The sequence below is a fragment of the Schistocerca piceifrons genome, chromosome 6 (assembly GCF_021461385.2).
Source record: "Schistocerca piceifrons isolate TAMUIC-IGC-003096 chromosome 6, iqSchPice1.1, whole genome shotgun sequence".
NCBI lineage: Eukaryota > Metazoa > Arthropoda > Insecta > Orthoptera > Acrididae > Schistocerca > Schistocerca piceifrons.
The window spans coordinates 256650809-256668110 of NC_060143.1; the positions used below are offsets into that span (position 1 = coordinate 256650809).

The 17302-nt window shown below is 43.1% G+C and overlaps 1 protein-coding gene across 1 annotated transcript in view; it reads right to left on the reverse strand.

Moving 5' to 3' along the window:
* The window catches only part of LOC124803260 (putative neural-cadherin 2), a 169723-nt gene extending 155807 nt beyond the window's left edge, over window positions 1-13916 (reverse strand). The window contains exons 1-2 of the mRNA XM_047264444.1: window positions 13901-13916; window positions 13703-13818 (exon numbers count right to left, since the gene is read on the reverse strand). Coding sequence (XP_047120400.1) covers window positions 13703-13818; window positions 13901-13916 — 132 coding nt within the window. The remainder of the gene's footprint in view (window positions 1-13702; window positions 13819-13900) is intronic.
* Window positions 13917-17302: the final 3386 nt, after the last annotated feature.

A 17302-nucleotide genomic window follows, 5' to 3' on the forward strand; every position in this document is an offset into this window, starting at 1 on the left:
CCTCGCGAGACTGACAAGTACTATGTAGACGTTTACACTTAAAACCTTACAGATTCCTAATGGCACAGCACATTAGTGTAGCAGATAAGGTTGGTCGTGGGGAATCATGTGCGTAAATGTTGCATCGGATAGACGACGACGAGACATTCCTGAACACAATAATCTTCAGCGATGAGTTCGTATCCGTGGTATGGTGAACAGCCGCAACTGCAGAATATGGGGCAGCGAAAATCCACATGCAACCCTAGAGCACGTTAATGAGTTTTGTGCCCTTAGCAAACTAAAGGTGTATGGCTCCTTCTTGTTCGTGGAGAAAACTGTCACTGGTATTGTGTATACCAGTTAATTCCACAGGTCGATGAGGACGACCGAGGTGGGATGGTTTACTACTAGCAAGACGGTGCATTACCTCATTTCCTCGCGGAAGTTCGAGGTCGGTGGATTGGCCGTGAAGGGCCAATCGCATGGCCACCTCGCTCCCCAGACTCTACACGACTGGGTTTCTCTTTCTGGAGTTTCATTAAAGACCGTGTGTATGTTCCTCTCCTACCAAACAATTTAGACGACCTGAAAAATCGAATCTATACTGCCGTTGGCCAAGGTACGCCCGATTTGCTGCAACGAGTGTGGGAAGAAACTGATTACCGGTGGATGTTTGCCGCATCAAAAATGGTAGTCACACCAAACCAAAATGACATTTGACATTTTTATGTGAAACGTAAGGCTGTTTGCTACAAAATGAAGCATCTACCGATTTTGCAAGTTTTCTCAATAAATTTCAATATCATTCCAAAGCTGTAAAGTCCTTTGAGACTCATCCTGTAGTTGCGACCGTCAGCATAGTGGGAAACAAAACACTTTTCTTGCGTAATGTCAGCCCTGACAATGCCGTCTTAGTTGAGTCATGCTGTAGTTTAGTTTACACGAGACAGATTAAATCCATATGAGAAACCAGGTCACACTGTTCAGAAACTAGCAAATCAGAACAGGATGAGAGTTTATTTCTGTAATCGAAGCACAACGGTACTTTTTATAGTCATTAGCCACTCATCTGGTTCAATACCTGGAACTCCTCGTAGAGGACGCGAAGCACAACAGTGCATGGAAAACATAGCACACCTCTTTGCACTGGGGTGTAAATGTAGCTCGCGTCCGCAGTGAAGTACTGCACGTGCACTCTGGGTAACGCTAAATAAGCTAGAGCGTCTGAACAGCCAGGCCTTAATTGGAGTACTGGTGCAGGCGCCAGTGTTTCGGATCACGCTGTACAGCGTGCATTAGTGGATACGGAGCTTCACACTAAATGTTAAGTCAACGACATCGTCTGTCATGGCTGCAGTGGGCTGCGGGTCAATGGATACGTCTCGCCTGGTCGAATGAGTCACATTTCCTGACATGTCAGGCCAACGGTTGCTCGAAAAGTGCACCGCTCCACGGACGTAGACCCCTACGGGCAGTATTATGCTAGGGGAACGTTCATCTGGACTTCCATTAGACCTATGCCGGTATTCAAAGGGACCAAGAAAGCAGTGCACTATGTGAACACTGTTGCGAACCACCCGCAAGCCTCGTGTTCGATGCCTTCAGCGACGGCGATGGCATCTTCGAATAGCGTAACCGTTCGTCTCACAAGGCCAGAATCATGCTGCAGTGGTTCGAGGAATGTGATAATGAAATTTTGGAGTCTTGTCCACCAAATTATGCTGATCTGAACCTGGCGGAACACATCTGGATTGCTATAGGGCGCGTGCTCCACGCCAACATATCACCGGTCCGTAAATTACGGGAATTGCGTTAAGCGGGGTAGGACGTCAAACGGGCCGACTTGGAGCAGGAGAGGCACCACAGGACATTTTAATTTCCACTGCCTATATTTTTACAAATAAATTCATAAATCTTTTTCAGCATGACCAGGAAGGATTCAGAATTCACACTCATAGCAGTGGAAGTTCGAAAACATAACGAAGTTTTTTTTTTTTAATGTGAAATTTCATCATTTTTTTCACTTACTAATGGCAGCATTTGTTGCTATAGGTACACTTTTCTTCACAAGTAAGAGAGACGGTTTGATGAATTTTGCACAGCATACAAACCATACTAAAAGGTGTATGAAACTCTAGAATTTTCCAAATCTATAAAAAACTGTGGTAAAAATTGAGGTAATTTACTACAAAAATTTGTGTTTTTATAAACATGAAGTTTCAAATACAACAGCTCATTCGTTTTTTCATATATTAAATAAATTCTAGAGTTTCATACACCTGTAGGTATGGTATGTATGCTGTGCAAAATTCATCGAAGAATCTCTCTAACTTATGAAGAAAAGTGTATCTATAGCAACAAATGCAGCCATTAGTAAGTGAAAAAATGATGAAATTTCACACGTAAAAAAAATTTATTTTGTTATGTTATCGAACTTCCACTGTAATGAGTGTGAATCCTGAATCTTTCCTGGTGATGCTCACAAAGTTTTATGAATATATTTGTAAAAGTATAGACACTGGAAATTAAAATGTCCTGTAATGCCTCTCCTGCTCCAAGTCTGTCCGTTTGACGTCCTACCCCCACTAAATGTGTACAGTCGCATGGTGCCACATACCTTCGGAAATCTACCAACCACTTATCGAATCGGCGCCACGCAATATCGTTGCTGTACTGCCCTACAAAGATGTCTCAAAACCCTTTTTGGGCAAGGCACCGGCGATCTGTCGATCGAGTGCCATTTCCTGATTTTGGCCTGGGCTTTGCCGAGTTGAGAAGGCCGCGCGAGCTACCGAAACGCGGATATGGAGGCTCGCATGGCATGAGCAGAGGGGAGTTGCCTTTACATCTGGAGACGGAACGGAGACCCGTTGTAGAGTGTTGGCCAGGGCGCGGCGCTGGTGATAATGGTTGAGCAAGGTCGTAAGGAGGCGGCAGGTACTGGAACAGGCGGTTGTCAGCTGTTTGAAATTGCACGGATAGCGACTGAACGTTAATTTGCAGATCGTGTTACAGACTGGACCTTATGGTGAGCACTACAGCGTCTGGTCATTAAGCAGATTTTGATATTTATGTTGCTGAGACACTGGTGTTAAGTTACGTTCGTCTGGCTGTGAGTTAGGCTGAGTGAATTTAGGCCACTGGCCGTATCTGTTAATTTAGTGATCTCGTATACAATGTGATGGGAATTAATGTACAGTACTGGCCATTAAAATTGCTACACCAAGAAGAAATGCAAATGATAAACGGGTACTCATTGGACAAATACATTATACTAGAACTGACATGTGATTACATTTTCACGCAATTTGGGTGCATATATCCTGAGAAATCAGTACCCAGAACAACCACCTCTGGCCGTAATAACGGCCTTGATACACCTGGGCATTGAGTCAAACAGAGCTTGGATGGCGTGTACAGGTACAGCTGCACATGCAGCTTCAACACGATACCACAGTTCATCAAGAGTAGTGACTGGCGTATTGTGACGAGCCAGTTGCTCGGCCACCAATGACCAGATGTTTTCAGTTGGTGAGAGATCTGGAGAATGAGATGGCCAGGGCAGCAGTCGTCACATTTTCTATATCCAGAATGGCCCGTACAGGACGTGCAACATACGGTCGTGCATTATCCTGCTGAAATGTAGGGTTTCGCAGGGATCGAATGAAGGATAGAGCCACGGGTGGTAACACATCTGAAATGTAACGTCAGTGTTCAAAGTGCTGTCAATGCGAACAAGAGGTGACCGAGACATGTAACCAATGGCACCCCATACCTACACGCCAGGTGATATGCCAGTATGGCGATGACGAATACACGCTTCCAATGTGCGTTCACCGCGATGTCGCCAAACACGGATTCGACAATCATGATGCTGTAAACAGAACCTGGATTGATCCGATGATGATGATGATGATTAATGTTTTAGGGCGCACAACAGCGAGGTTATCAGCGCCCGTTCCCAAAAGTTCAATTCAGAGCCGAATTGTGAGAGAATGGGTATTGTTCAAATTGCAACATCAAAACGGGGAGATAAAACTAAAAATAAAATACCAGTACAAAATAGGTAAAAATAATTAACGGTGGCTGAGTGAGCACTTACAAATAATGGGTGACCAAACCACTGGACAGCACATTAAGACTTCAATCCCAATATTTTGGGAAGAAGGCCAGACATCACACAAAAACGTAAAACTCTAGCGACACTCGCCTCATTATTAGTTAAAAGAGAGGGTAGGTCTGGTGGGAAACTGAAATCTTCCCTCAAACCCGCATATAAAACACACTCAGTTAAAATATGTCGTATCGACAGCTGTGTCCCACAACAATGACGTTGTGCCATTCGTGCACCCAGGTTCGTCGCTGAGTACACCATCGCAGGCGCTCCTGTCTGTGATGCAGCGTAAAGGGTAACCGCAGCTATGGTCTCCGAGCTGATAGTGCATGCTGCTGCAAACGTTGTCGAACTGTTCGTGCAGATAGTTGTTGTCTTGCAAACGTCCCCATCCGTGGACTTAGAGATCGAGACGTGGCTGCACGATCCGTTACAGCCATGCGGATAAGATGCCTGTCATCTTGACTGTTAGTGATACGAGGCCGTTGGGATCCAGCACGGCGTTCCGTATTACCCTCCTGAACCCACCGATTCCATATTCTGCTAACAGTCATTGGATCTCGACCAACGCGAGCAGCAACGTCGCGGTACGATAAACCGCAATCGCAATAGGCTACAATCCGACCGTTAAAAGTCGGAAACTTGATGGTACGCATTTCTCTTCCTTACACGAGGCATCACAACAACGTTTCACCAGGCAACTGTTGTTTGTGTATGAGAAATCGGTTGGAAACTTTCCTCTTGTCAGCACGTTGTAGGTCTCGCCACCGGCGCCAACCTTGTGTGAATACTCTGAAAAGCTAATCGTTTGCATACCACAGCATCTTCTTCCTGTCGGTTAAATTTTGCATCAGTAGCACGTCATCTTCGTGGTGTAGCAATTTTAATGGCCAGTAGTGTATCTGCAGGTCGCGCGTTTTGCAATCCTTTTCGGACTTGTATTTTGTAATTATTGTGATACATAAATTTCCTGTTAAATTCAGAGAGTCGTTAACGCTTAGAATTGTCTTTTGTCTTGCGGTGACGTTACTTTGAACTCAGGTGGGCTCATTTATGTCAGTGGCAGTTCTTTTTACCGTGTGCATTCGGATTTGTATATTGTACGCTAGAAATTTAATTTTCTGTATATTTGCGTTGTAATCAGACTGTGTGCCGGTTATGGTTTCTACATTGTACTGTGTAACGGGGCGTGGGTCGCGCCATTGAACTGATTACTTGAATTATGTTTGATAGTCAAAGGTTTTGGTACGGATCATGACCAACCAAGGTGGCAGGGTAAAGATTTGTTAAGTTCCTGTACTTGAAACAAAGACTTAGGTGTTAGACAATTTGGTGTTAAATTGTTCCTTGTGATTTTACATATGGGTACCGTTGTATTATGGATGGTTCAGTAATTGCTGTGTCGTATGTTTCAGTTACGGCAAACTTCTTTTAAATGCACTGAAGTAGACCACTGCCTTAGGGTTGATGTTTGATTTCCTAAGTGGTGTGAATCCGAGAGAGCTAAAAATTAGTTCCACCGCTTGCTAGCCTGTTTATTTGTTGGTCCACTATTTTACTCTCTGTGTCAGCAAACTATTTCGTTGTCTTCTGGACGCAACATTAAATGCCCATTTGATATGTTTTGGTGGAGCCTTCCACCGGTTAAGCGTGTGCCTGTTAAATAATAAACTGAGCCGTTAACTTGCCAGCTAGAATTGAGTGGCTTGTCATGATTTTGGGTTCGGAATTGTAACTTGAAATTGACTCTCGGGCCGATCGCTGGAAGGTTTGGCTGATTTCAAATTCTGTGAAGTGTCTTGGCTAAGTTATCTGAAAAACGTAATGAGTATAAGCTCATGTTGTGAGCTGTTAGGCGTGAAGCAGCTCTTGCTGCCAAAAAGTACTTGTATGAGCGCCTCCATATTGTTCTTTAAGACATTTTAATTTTGTTGTTTATTCAACTAGTAAATCTTTTGCTATTTGTTACTAAATAATGAATTTCTTTGACTACAAGCGTGACGTAGATTTTGGGGCTGCCGTCAAGCGTGTGTTTCTGAATCCTTTCACATAATCTATCTTGATTTAATTTCGCTTAATGACTCTTTCATTTATTTGACAAATTATTTCATCCTAGTCGAATCTGATTGAATGCCTTTCTTGAGTAAAGTTTAAAGTTGCCGGCACTGTTGATCCCCGAAGTTTGAATAATCTTTGCTTGATGACTTTAGAGTAATAAGTGCAGTTATAATTTGTTAAACTTTAATTGGCTGCGAGTCGTGTGACATGCAAATTTGTTTAATCACGGGCATTTGTAATTTCAAGACATCAAGTTTGTTTGATAAATTAATATTGTGTACTAGGTTTTTCATTTGGGCACCAGCACCATACCGCTCCAACCTAGCTCCCTACTGCCTGAACGGTGATTCAGAAAGAAAGAACAGATATTTGTTGTACGTTATAGGTAAACAATAAAAGATAGAAACACATTGCGGACGTTCAAATGGTTCAAATGGCTCTGAGCACTATGGGACTTAACTTCTGCGGTCATCAGTCCCCTAGAACTTAGAACTACTTAAACCTAACTAACCTAAGGACATCACACACATCCATGCCCGAGGCAGGATTCGAATCTGCGACCGTAGCAGTCGCGCGGTTCCGGACTGAGCGCCTGAACCGCGAGACCACCGCGGCCGGCCATTGCGCACGTCGTTGAATAGATGAAGGTCCAAAGTTCGACTCAATCTGCTCTGTGTTTGTTTGTAGCAACGGGACGGCTACACCACAAGAGAAATCATTTTGTGCTATTGAATTTGCGCGAAGTCAATCTGTTGTTTAAGTGCAACGTGCATTCCGCCGTCGATTCAGGAGGAAGCCGCCTCTGCGTAAACAGATTTGTGACTGGCTTACAAAATCCTTGCAAGTTGGTTCGATATGCAAAGGGAAGAACACTGGTCGGCTACGCACGTCTGATGAAAATGTCGACGGTATCCGAGATGAGTTCACACGGAGCTCTCTGAAGTCCACAAGACGTGGAGGTCAGGAACTTCAACTTCCTCAACGGTGTGCCGTGTTCTGAAATGATGCCTGCATGTGAAGCCTCACATGTTTGCACTTACTGAGCAGTTCTGTCCCGGCGACCATAACAAAATTTTGCGTGTTGTTTTTCTAGGATATGGCAGAAGACAGTTTTTACGAAGGACTCAACTTTTCGGACAAATCAACATTTCAACTTTCGGGTACAATAAACCGGCATAATGTAAGAATTTGGCGTCACAGAACCCTGGCGTCGTCGTCGAACATGAAAGAGACTCACCGATACAGAACATCTGTGTCCATCCTTGCGAATGATGGTCAACAGGACTTCGGCCGTTCACTTACGTAATAAACTGAAACACTTGCAACCGTCATTTTGATGTTATTTTATTATATCGCAAACAGTTTCGATACCCTTAACTAGCGTTGGGGGGTTGAACTCCAATCGTATACACGATTCTGTTAGTGGCCGATATCTATGATCTGGCTTCCTTAAAAAAATGTAAAAGCGATGTCGTGTCTGCAACCATCAACTAGTTAGTAGTTGGTGGCTTCACTTTCATGCATGTTGGAGCCAAGTCTCACTTTCATCTTGACGTGTGGCGTTATCCCCACACCACAGTCCCACAAAATTGGGTTGGAAGAAATGGACAATAAGATCTAGTTAATTGTTTCTGGACTCCCAGGTCACAAGACCTCACACTTTGCGAATTTCTTTCTCTGGGGGCACATAAAAGCGTCTTTGTCCCACCTATAGCAGCTACTCTTCAAGAGCTGAAAAATCGAATTGTTGACGCTGTCAATTCAATAAACAGGGACCTGTTGATTCGTGTGATTTTTTACGTCGTTTGGAGGGACTGCGGTTGAATGACTCTGATATTTTAGTGAGTTTCGATGTGGTCTCTCTCTTCACTCGTGTTCCTCTGTCTGATTCGTTGCGGTTAATTGAGGCCAGGTTTGGTGCTGAATTAACTAACCTCTTTCGACATGTGTTGACAACCACTTACTTTTTATTCAATGACCAGTATTACGAACAGACAGATGGAGTTGCGATGGGTAGTCCGTTGTCTCCTGTGATCGCAAATTTGTTTATGGAAGACTTCGAGGAACGTGCATTAGAGCCGGCGCCTTTGAAACCCGCCTGTTTCTTTAGATATGTTGACAATATCTTTGTTGTTTGGTCCCATGCTAGGGAGAATTTGAATGGCTTTCTAGAACATCTGAATTCGATCCACCAGAACATTCGTTTTCCGATGGAGGTGGAAGAGGATGGTTGCCTCCCCTTTCTTGTCCTGTTGTTTAGGAGGAAGGATGATGGGTCATTGGGACATGCAGTCTACAGGAAACGTACTCATACCGACTCGTACTAACAGGCTAATAGTTGTCACCATTCGGCTCAGCGTGAAGGGGTACTTCGTACCTTGGTACACAGTGCACATGTTGTTTCTGACGCTGAGACTTTGCCAGCTGAGCTGTGCCATCTTGAAGCTACATTTCGTCAAAATGGTTATAGTGATAGACAGATTGAACGTGCGTTGCGCTATTGACCAATTGTACATCGTGTGATTGATGATAATTCTGAGTCAACACCTAAGTCTACTGCCTTTTGGCCTTACGTAGGAAACATTTCCAACAAGATCGGTCGTATTTTACGGAAATACGATGTGAAATGTTTTTTTCCGACCTCCATCTAAAATTAGAGCGCTTTTGAGTCCTGTTAAGGATGATCTTGGTTGTGAAATGTTTTTTTCCGACCTCCATCTAAAATTAGAGCGCTTTTGAGTCCTGTTAAGGATGATCTTGGTCTGCGTAAGGCGGATGTATATCGTGTTCCTTGTAGCTGCGGCATGGCATATATTGGTCAAACTATCAGGACCGTGGAGGACCGATGTACTGAGCATAAACGGCACACACGATTACAGCAGCCAAGTAGATCTGCTATTGCCGAACATTGCTTGGATACTGGTCACCCCATGTTGTATAATAACACCCACATATTGGCATGCACGTCCAGCTATTGGGACAGTGTTATGGAGGAAGCAGTTGAGATTAAATTAGCGAGCAACCTCGTTAACAGGGATGGAGATTTCTGTTTAACCCTTTCGTGAGCCGTGGGAAACATGCTTCCCACTACAATGAACTAGCTCCTAGTTCCATGGGATTCACAATTCCCACCTCCGTACGGTGCTACCACCTAGTGAACAGTATAGGGTACTGCTTCCAATCGGAAGTTCCCGCCGTTTTTGCTGTACCTTCGCGCAGAGGCATTGTATAGCTGAGTGTTGCTCTGTAGAGGAACCTTTCAGTGCTGTTTGCGTGACATTTTGTGATTTTTTTCCTCAAAGCTATAGTATGAGGTAAATACTTTTGATTTACCCAAATTTATGAAGGAAAACGTAAAATTGGAACGAGGAGAATTCCAGTTTGAAACAAAAGGAGCAATTTCTGCAGTAAAATGGATGGATAACCGTCCAGTCACTTTCCTATCCTCAATTCATGACCCATGAGAAACAGCAACAGTGAAAAGGAAAAACAAGGACAGCACTAGTACAGAGATTTCTTGTCCTGAAGTTGTGGCAGACTACAACAAAGTAATGGGTGGTGTCGATAAGTTTGATCAATTACGAGAAAGGTATGCTATTGGCAGACGTTCTGTAAAATGGTGGCACAGAATATTTTATTTCCTGGTGGACGTTGCTGCAGTGAACAGTTTTATCCTGTGGAAAATTAGTAAAAGAGAAAGTGGACAGCATGATCAGCTCACATACAGGATCCATCTAGCCAGACAATTGATCGCTGGCTTCTCATCCCAAAAAAGGCGTGGACAAAAACATGTCTTTCTGGCAAAAAGGGGTAAAGTACCTGACGATTTTCGTCATGTGGCTGTAGGGGAGCATGAACCCATTTTAGGAGAAACCTACTGGACGTGACGTCATTGTAGTACCAATGCTAAGGAAACGAGCACTCGCTGTGTTTGTACATGTTGTCAAATGCCACTTTGCATAGACCCATGTTTCAGAAAATTTCTTGGCAAGTAATTGTGAACAATGATTGTAACAAGAGAAGTAAATTTATCAAATAAATATGACATATATTGAAAATTTTTTTTTTGTCATTTAACTCCAAGGAAGGGTAGTGGGAAGAATACTTCCCATCTTGTTGTGTGACCTCACTTTCACAGATGGAGGAAATTTGATATTCTGTATGATAAATATACCTATCTGTTAACTACTATCTGCTCTCCATTCATTAAAAAAAACTGCTCAATAATTTCGCCCACGAAAGGGTTAAACTCTGTTTGGAATCCGGCTCTCTCTCTCTCTTGTCATAAAACAGAGGGACAGAGGCAATGCTACCTCACCTGCGTATTCGTAGTGTCACTGCCGATAGCTTTGACTTTGGTCATCTTTGGTGGCACTAGTGTTCAGTGTGTGTGTTATCTTTCCTGCTTCAGTCCGAGAACCGAGGTTTTAAATTTGCATGTACGTCTCCTGTCCGCTGCAGTTTGCCTTGTTCTGCCGCCGAAATATCGGCGGTCGCTGAAAGTGTTACCTGGCTAAATTCCCGGAAGTTATTTGGAATACCGTTTCGATATTTCTCGAACAACGCACGGTGCTCATGTTGAGTATATGGTACAGAGTCTGTGTGAATACAAAACTTTGAATCTTCCTCTATGTAGTGACATGCGCAATGTTTTTCTATCCTTCACAGTATTAAACAACTGAAACCTGTTGTTTCTTTTTGAATAACCCTGTACATCGGCTCATCAGCGAATGATTGTATACAACAGGTAGCGTTTGGCGACTACTGGTATTCCAAACTGTAAAATACGTCATGGTTCACAGGCATAGTGAAATAAAAAACAAATTGTAGGTTAGTAGGCTTCTACGGTAAGTGTCATGAATGAAATAATTTTGACTATTAGGCGCATCTTTATAAAACACTAAAACATGTGAAAGGCCGACGACGTTTCGACCGCCTTTGCTGTGATTCTCTGCCGGCAGACTGAGAGGCTGAGGCGTAGCGCCGTATACCGATCCTGCCTTGGAGGTGGTTAAGTGGGTGATGTGTCTCAGAGCTGGATAGTGACAGATGGTGACGCGAGACTGGATGCGCACGTAGTTTATGTATCAGCCGATAGAGGACAATATTGGATAGGGGACTGATTTAGTTTCGATTGTGCCCACTAGAGTGCTCTAAAGTAAGAGAATTTTTTCATAAACTGTTCTAGTATTTTCATAAAGTGTTGTTATGTCTTTTTGTGTAGGTAAAATGTTGTAAATGTGTTTTAGCAGTATGAATGATGCGTGAGTGTGGTTTAAGGTTAATATGAAGATAATTGTTTAACTAGTTATGTAGTGGGATTTAGTGTGGGAACATTTCGAAGAAGTATGGATGTGGACAAAGGGGATTTTTGTAGAATAGATTTGTAAAGTAAGTTTGTGGTAAAGGGAAAGTTAATTTAGGTATAAACAACAATAGTAAATAACTTTATGCATAAACAAAACTTCAGAATATTAGATAATTACGTCGGTAAAAAGTGCAGTCGTTAGGTTTACTATTTTTCGATTGGTTATTGATGAAAAGCGCAGACTGATGCGGGAGAATGTTGTTTTGTTATTGGCTGTTGAGTAAGCTGACCAATGGTAAAGCAATATTCTTCGCGCGCCTTTCTCTGCTGGTAGAGAAGACTTTGAGTATTCTAGAGAAGAGTAGGAGCCTAGCCATGAAACAGTTCGGATGTGTCTAGTAGTAGGTCCGATGCAAACGATAAGTTGCCGGATCTAGCAGTGTTCATACATCAGAAGTGTTGTAAAATGACGGGATAATTATTCTAATGTGTGTGTAGAAATTTTGGAATTTTTAAGTGAATTTTGTGACGACAAAAGACATATATTCCGCGTGGCGTATTGAGCAGGTCGGTAGCTAAAAACTGTGACTGCATTTGGCACCGACAGACTTAATATTTGGCGAGCATTATCAATAAAAAACAATCAGTATTTTTGTGGCTATTACGTTTTCGGGAAATGCAACACCATAAACTTGCTAACGTGAGTGAAAGGGATTGTGAGTGACTGCGTTAAGACTAACACAGGCTTAGCAGTGATACTTGTTCACCTTTTCAGAATATATTAGTTGAGGACAAAATCTTCAACCTTTCATTTCGTGTGAAAACTTTCTCCCGAAACGTAGGTTAGTGATTTTAATTGCAGCCTGGTTTACGTCGATGTACAGTAGATTTCGCTCGGCTTTTCTACTGATGATCTGCTGAGACAATGTTCACAGGTAGGTGCAGGTCCGTCGTAAAGGGACGGAAAGAACCGCGCCGTCGAAAGGTCCGCTACAAAATCGCTCAAAACGTAGGTGTTTCAGTTGTTTAGGTTGAAAGGTATGTGCTGAGATTCGATCAGGATAGAGCCAGTGAAAAATGTCGATTGTTCCCAACCGCAAGGTTGGACGAGTAGTACATCTTCGAGTAGTAAGATCTTTGACAGCTGACAGAGCTAGGTGCACGCGGTAAAAGTTTGAGCAGTGGTGAGGAGATGCGCAGAGACAGCAGACGTGTTTGGAGTCGGAGCTAGATGCCTGCAGGAGGCAGCCGGGTCGTGACAGCATCAAAGTAAGAATTGGCGCTACGCACATAAGCTATATATTGAGCGAAACTCGGCACATACCTGGGGAAACTAGAAAGAATAATTAATAAAATATGTTTTCTTTGGTTAAATAATGTCTAAAAGCTAGATAGAAATCCCATTGTTGATGCAATAAGCGTTTTGTGAAACTCTCGTAAATCCATGCTATAGAAGTTTTTTTTTAGTTTTTCACAGGTGCCTTAAAAGTTTGAACAATAAATATTTTTTAGATAAAATTAGAGTTTCATCTCACACCTTATGTCGTTCTCCGCATCCTGTGCTTGCATTGACCAAAAGGTGCATTAAAGTAAAGTTCCCATGAGTAAAGCTAATAATTTCATTTATCAGAGTAAAATAATCTATATGCCATTGCACAGTTGGCAAATTATTCAGATCAGGACAGAATTTTTATTAAGAAACAAACAGGGCCAAAATGAGTAAAGGTATCCAGAATGACAATTTTATGCTATTGCACTACGGCTGAGTTGAATGTATATTTTATTATCGACTAAACGGGAAGGAGTGCACGAGCTAAGTCCACAGACGCAGTCAGATGCTGGTTGGTGACTTTCATTTATTTTTACCACTAAACTTTCATGCAGTCAGATGTGTATTTTGAGTATTAATTTTCCAACAATATTATCATGCTGTCAGATAAAGTTCAGTTCAGTTAAATACGCAGTCATTTGCAAGTTTAATTAAAGACTAAAGCAGTCGCATGCAGTTCAGTGTAGTTTAAATAGCGAATTTTTATTAACAACACTTTCAAGGTGTTTTTTTATTGCCGCGGCCCAACGACCAAAATGATTTTGTTCAAAAAGCAGGTCAGTTTAGCTGTGTTGTTAACAGAGAAGCAGCGTTCTTGGGAATGCTTCAAAGAGTTACGGCAGCGGCCACATGGCGACTTGCCGGCTGTGCTGGAAGTGAGAGACGGAGAAGGAGGCTGCGGAGGACTTACCCTGCTGCGGGTTTCGAAGTCGAGCGGCCTGGCGACGCGCACGTCGCCCGTCTCCGCGTCCACCGAGAAGGCGCCGCCCACGTTGCCTGCTGCGATGCCGTAGCGAACCTCCGGGTCTGAAACACACACGTCCACACACACCTGAGTTACTAGTGTACGAGTTAACACGTCTCAGAACGGCACTTAATGTCTAAGTACGTGAAACGTGACGCATGTCGTCGTGTCTGGATCGAAGAGCGAGCAAGTGCCATTTGAAATAGGGGCTCGCCACTTCACCGTGCGTTCAGCGAGCTGAGAATTCCCAAGGCGGTTCTGTAACTGCACAGCCGGGTATAGTATACGGACACTGGTGGGACACTTGGTACAAAGTAAAGATTCAGATCATTACATCACTGAAGTTAAAAAAAATTGAGATGCAGCATTTTAAAGCCTATCCAGAGACTAACATCTTCAGAATGGCCAACCTTTTCGTACAGCATTTAATCAACGAATAATTCACATACAAAGACAAGAATTGAAACACTGAAACGTTTCTGTAACAGATTCTGAACTACATACACTACTGGCCATTAAAATTGCTTCACCAAGAAGAAATGGAGATGATAAACGGGTATTCACTGGACAAATATATTATACCAGAACTGACATGTGATTACATTTTCAAGCAGTTTGGGTGCATAGATCCTGATAAATCAATACCCAGAACAACCACCTCTGGCCGTAATAAAGGCCTTGATACGCCTGGGCATTGAGTCAAACACAGCTTGGATGGCGTATACAGCTATAGCTGTCCATGCAGCTTCAGCAGGATACCACAGTTCATCAAGAGTAGTGACTGGCGTATTGTGACGAGCCAGTTGCTCGGCCACCATTGACCAGACGTTTTCAGTTGGTGAGAGATCTGGAGAATGTGCTGGCCAGGGCAGCAGTCGAACAGTTTCTGTATCCAGAAAGGCCCATACAAGACCTGCAACATGCGGTCGTGCATTATCTTGCTGAAATGTAGGATTTCGCAGGGATCGAATGAAGGGTAGAGACACGGGTCGTAACACTACTGAAATGTAAGGTCCACTGTTCAAAGTGCCGTCAATGCGAACAAGAGGTGGCCGAGTCGTGTAACCAATGGCACCGCATACCATCACGCCAGATGATACGCCAGTATGGCGATGACGAATACACGCTTCCAATGTGCGCTCACCGCGACGTCGCCAAACACGGATGCGACCATCATGGTGCTGTAAACAGAACCTGGATTCATCCGAAAAAATGACGGTTTGCCATTCGTGCACCCAAGTTCGTCGTTGAGTACACCATCGCAGGCGCTCCTGTCTGTGATGCAGCGTCAGAGGTAACCGCAGCCATTGTCTCCGAGCTGATAGTCCATGTTGGTGCAAACGTCGTCGAACTGTTTGTGCAGATGTTTGTTGTCTTGCAAACGTCCCCATCTGTTGGCTCAGGGATCGAGACGTGGCTGCACGATCCGTTACAGCCATGAGGATATGATGCCTGTCATCTCGACTGCTAGTAATACGAGGCCGTTGGGATCCAGCACGGCGTCCCGTATTACCCTCCTGAACTCACCGATTGCCGCGCGGGATTAGCCGAGCGGTCTCAGGCGCTGCAGTCATGGACTGTGCCGCTTGTCCCGGCGGAGGTGCGAGTCCTCCCTCGGGCATGGGGGTGTGTGTTTGTCCTTAGGATAATTTAGGTTAAGTAGTGCGTAAGCTTAGGTACTGATGACCTTAGCAGTTAAGTCCCATTTGATTTCACACACATTTGAACATTTTTGAACCCACCGATTGCTTATTTTGCTAACAGTCATTGGATCTCGACCAACGCGAGCAGCAATGTCGCGATAAGATAAACCGCAATCGCGAAAGGTCACAATCCGACTTTTATGAAAGTCGGAAACGTGATGGTACGCATTTCTTCCCCTTTCACGAGGGATTACAACAACGTTACACTAGGTTACGCCGGTCAACTGCTGTTTGTGTATGAGAAATCGGTTGGAAACTTTCCTCATGTCAGCACGTTGTAGGCGTCGGCACCGGCGCCAACCTTGTGTGAATGCTCTGAGAAGCTAATCATTTGCATATCACAGCATCTTATTCCTGTCGGTTAAATTTCGCGTCTGTAGCACGTCATGTTCGTGGTGTAGAAATTTTAATGGCCAGCAGTGTACTATCTGGTCAAAGCATCCGTATGCATGTGTAGGGGACTGTCGTGGAGGAACGGCCAGCATGTTTCTTGACTTTACTGTGTAACTGTGGCGGTTAATAGAAGCATTAATATACTCTTATCTCACCCTATTATAAGTGTATGTTCTATGAGTAGCACATTATAGTGTTTTTCATGTTTCATTTATAGTGCTTGATTAAATCTAAAGTAAATGAGCTACAATTAAATGGCATGTAAAAAGTGTCTTGCAGTATCGGCCATTGTCTATTCCCCGATAATATCGGTTGTTAATGATACACTGCACTGACGCTTATTGAATAATAATAAGACAGACGAGCATGACAACATTGTTTCTATTTCAGCTAAATTCACCAATGTTTAGCACACTTTTTTTACAGAGATCGCAAATAAAATACGAAATATTCTCCTGATCCATACGTCCAATATGTGTCCAGCCTCTACACTTGGTGCATAGCACTCAGTCTTCTTAAAAAAAAAAACCAGACACATAATGGATTTTTCAGTCTCTTCTGTTGGCCCATTATTTCCAGCAAATTCCAATTTTCTTCGCCGCTCTGTAACTGGCTTTCCATGGCCACCTTTTGCCTGATTATTTTATTTTGGAACACCCGGCTTAAGTTCAGCTTTCTTCAACACTCTACCCGACTATTCCTTCTGATTTCAATTTCTTCCATTCGGCGGCGATTTTTTTTTTTATAGTTGTTGAAAAAGCTTCAGCTGCCTCCCTCGCGATCGTTTCGTTAGACATAACCTTGATGACAGGCATTTTCATGCGCTCTTCATTCCATTTTCCTCTTACTTTATTCACATATTCCGCCATTTCATTCTGAAAAGAAGTAAGAAGAAGATATATAATTCAAACACTGAAATTACTTCTGGCCAGTACTGAAAGACAAGCAGGCAGCTAGTACTGTACGACAAACACTCAGTATGATCTAGTAATATTGTACGCTCTTTTATAGAAATTACCATGAAATGTTTGTTAGACGTTGTTTCTCACTTAATATAGATAACCGAAATATAGACACGAAATTAATCCCCTAACTTAAAGACGGGTACCACAGGCCTTAAAATATCTTCCGTGTGCTTAGACATAAAGTACTGATTGCACAAAAGAGAGCAGTGAGAATAATTAGTGGTGTTCACCGGAGGAGGTCATGTAGGCACCTGTTCAAGGAGTTAGGGATTTTAACTGCACCATCAGAGCACATATATTCGCTAATGAAATTAGTTATAAAGAATCCATCTCAATTCTCTAAGAACAGTGATGTGCTTACGTACAACACTAGAGGGAAAAATGACCTTTCCTCTCCGTTATTGAAGCTCTCAGTTGCTCAAAAATGAGTACATTATTCAGCAACAAAAATCTTTGATTATTTGCCCAACAACATAAAGAGTCTG